The sequence below is a fragment of the Propithecus coquereli genome, unplaced genomic scaffold (genome assembly GCF_000956105.1).
Source record: "Propithecus coquereli isolate 6110/MARCELLA unplaced genomic scaffold, Pcoq_1.0 Scaffold56, whole genome shotgun sequence".
Taxonomy (NCBI): domain Eukaryota; kingdom Metazoa; phylum Chordata; class Mammalia; order Primates; family Indriidae; genus Propithecus; species Propithecus coquereli.
Genome location: NW_012151507.1, coordinates 6,765,740 through 6,769,164, shown reverse-complemented (window position 1 = coordinate 6,769,164; position 3,425 = coordinate 6,765,740). Strand labels below are relative to the sequence as shown.

The following is a 3,425-nucleotide window of genomic DNA, read 5'->3' as shown; positions in this document are numbered from 1 at the left end:
GTATGATTTTAAATAACTGACAGTATTATATAATAAAGCAAGAAAAAAAGAAGGTATGAGAGATTACACAAATATTTTATATAGAAATTACTGATAAACCCAAACATTCCCACACTCTGCCTTTCTTTTAACAAAATAATAAGCTCTTATTTTAGCAATTACATAAGATATGACATTTATGGTAGCTGAAGATGAGAAGCAATCAGTGGCTTTTGCAATCATGTTAGAAGTTAAAGTGATGAAGCATTTAACATATGTTGTTAATTTCTTCGTGTACTTTTCAAATATTATTCCTACTACAGAGTAAGATATAAATAAGATAATGGTATTTATCACCTTGACAACATCTTTTCATTTGGAGATCTCAAACCACTTGCAAACACTAATTTCCAGTATCATAGTCAGAAATAAACTGGGGTGAACAGCTCAAGGTCAATTGATAAATCAACAACAGATTTGGAAAAAGATATACATTCTGGTTCTTGCTCCTAGTTCTGAGTTATAAGTCATACCCCCATTAGAAAATGTTTTTTCTCTTAAATGGTAAGAGTTATCTTTGATGTTAAATAACAAATAATTAAATAGAATTTAATAAATATAAAATGAGCTTAAAAATGAAGAAATAGAACTCAGCTGACAGTTTCAATAAAGAGTCTAGTATCGTTTGTTAGAAGACATTAAGAAAAAGCATTACTAAATTCTAGGGTCTATAATTGTCTATATTTTCCCACACACTGTTCAATTTTTCTATGGACTAAGTTACTATGTCTAATATTTTTTTTTTAGTCCTTATACAATCTTCTCTGCAATGCAGGTATTTTAATTAACAGAACAAATGCATTATTGAACATTAGTGAAATAACCAAAACCATAATTAGGCATGCAGTACAGTGTATTATAAAGAATTATTATTCTTATATGGCAAGAGAACCCTCTACATTGTGTAGGGAATTAAGATTATAATAAACTCACATAGTATCATAGTGCACTTAATGATTATTTATCACAAAAATACCATGCAAAAAGGAAAATTTAAGCGTTAAGCACTCTATTAAAACCTGCAGCACTCTTTAGAAATTTAACTTCTAGATTTTACTCTATTAAAAAGCTATTAATTCCTGATATTACTTTTGATTTGTTTTAGAACAAGTATCATTAGTTGCAAGCAGAATTTTGTAAGACTTGAAAATCTTTTTAAAATTTAAATGAAGCCTTGAATATTACATTCTGAATTTCAATCAGTGAAACCAAAGGTTTTCTTCCTAAATGCCTACCTGCGCATTGGCTTTCCTTCCATGCACCATGAAAAGTACCCTTCGCCACACTCTAAAGCCGGACCTAAGACGACAGAAAAGCAGTAATTTAATAAAAGCTATTTCCGATCTATCCAGCAACAATATATATAGTCATTTCACGCATTTCGTCAGTTATCAAGAATTGGATATCCTATTATACCACAGGCCTTTTGCGGATGCACAATCATACCTGAATCTAGTGCCTTTAAGATGACAATCTTACTCTGCATGCTAGAATGATTATATGTGAAAGTGAGGGAAAGTGCGCTTAGTCGTCCCGATTGCTAGGTCTGTCTTGTCTCTCTTCAGAAAGTGCTTGGAGATATTTAACTTTGACATGGCCATCAAGTATATCTACAGAACAATCACCAGATACCCACCAGATACCACAGGAGTACTAATCTGATAGATCGGCTAGGGAATATGCTGGTTTAACAACGGATCTGATTGATGGCTGTTAACTTGTCCCAAAGTGACGGGAGCAGGAGGAGGCATTTGCCTTTAAAACCAAACAACTCCGCTTCCGACAACCTGGGTAGCTTGAACAGGGCAGGGGAAGTATGGCTCTAGACTAACACTCTTTACCAACCCTTCCCTTAGTCCCCGAAACAATGTTCACTACTCACTTGGACAGGATTTCGCCAGGTCCTAAAGGTTAAGTGGGACATACAGTACTTCCTTCTTGCCCCCAATTCCAAACACTGGGAAAGCTGCCCAGGGTGCGGAACCCCAGCACCCCCAGGCAGGACAGCCCAGAGCCTCCCCTGGCTCCGGGATAGGGCTGTCAGCCAGCGAAGGAGCGCAGTCTGGCGCCCCTCGAGGCCCGGCCCCGGCACCCCAACAGTCTCTTCTCGGCGCCGACTGACAGGCGACCGACGAAGCACTGCCCCGAAGTCATCGAGCAGCTCGGCAACTTGGGACCACAGATTTGCAAAGCGAGCCTAGGGGCGCTGCTCTACGGCGGCTCACTTACCGGCTCTGACACTTTCTTCTCTGCCGCAGCCTCCTCTGCCTCCTCCCTCCTCCTCTCCTCTGCCTCTTCACCACCGCTAGCGCAGGCAGGATGCCGCTCCTAGACCTATTTCCTTTCCCTTCACCCGCCCCCGTCCAGAAGCAGGAAGTAGTCCTATTCCTAAATCGTTCCCGCTGGAACCCACATATTCCTCCAAGAGGTTCCGGTGCAGAACCAGAAGTAGCCGCGCCCTATTCTGGAGCTTTGGATAATCTCAAAGACTACTTGTCCCTTGTTTCCAGTTCTTAGTACCCGGAGAGTGACCACTTTGAGAGTTCACTGCTGAACTGGCAGTATTTGAATACTGAAGCCTTCTCTTTTCTCTGTTTTCCCCAGCAAAGTCAATAGAAAGACAGGAGTAGTCACAGAAAGCTAGGAATTTTGATTTATTTGTAGCTGGTAGATCTCCATGTTGCAAAATGTGTTCCTAATTGTGGATTGAATTATTGATGCATGCACGCATGGGGTCGACTTACATCTATTGGGCCCTATTATGTGCAAGGTGCTGAGAGGATACACAGACAAATCAGAAATAGACCTGACCTTTCAGATTTCCCACAATCCAGCTTTTAAGACACCAGGGTTTTATCCAGGACTCTAAAGCTATACCAGCTTGCCCTTTCTACTTAGTATTCACCCCCAGACACTTCACCAAACACTTCTGTGGACTCCCTTTGGTATGGGGGGGGGTATATTTTTCAACTTATCTTTTGCTCTATATTGTCCCACAGCACACAGCCACCTGATTTTTACTATATATTTAGAAAAGAAACAAGTGACACAAGTGTAAGGTGAGGGTTACAATTTCAGGAATATCAATAAAAGACTGTTGCTGATTTCTTGATAACCAAACTAGACTAAGCATTAACTTAACCAGATTTTCTTTAGCTGTTCTTTACATAGAATCTACACAGGTTTGTCCAGTTGTTTCTGAAGGGCAAGGATACCTCTTGTTAATTAGCTTGTAGTAGAAACTGCATGCCCTTTAGATTCCAGACACCCATAGGTTCAAATCCTAGTCTTGCGACTAACTAGCTTTGTGATCTTGGTCAAATTTTTACTATATGTATATATGTGATATATACACATGTAGTAAAATTTCTTTTCCACATTTTAAA

The 3,425-nt window shown here is 39.5% G+C and overlaps 1 protein-coding gene across 1 annotated transcript in view; it reads right to left on the bottom strand.

Moving 5' to 3' along the window:
* KLHL20 (kelch-like family member 20) overlaps window positions 1-2,357 on the bottom strand; it is a 59,403-nt gene extending 57,046 nt beyond the window's left edge. The window contains exons 1-2 of the mRNA XM_012657722.1: window positions 2,269-2,357; window positions 1,275-1,338 (exon numbers count right to left, since the gene is read on the bottom strand). Of these exons, the coding sequence (XP_012513176.1) occupies window positions 1,275-1,297 (23 nt within the window). The 5' untranslated portion in view covers window positions 1,298-1,338; window positions 2,269-2,357. The remainder of the gene's footprint in view (window positions 1-1,274; window positions 1,339-2,268) is intronic.
* Window positions 2,358-3,425: the final 1,068 nt, after the last annotated feature.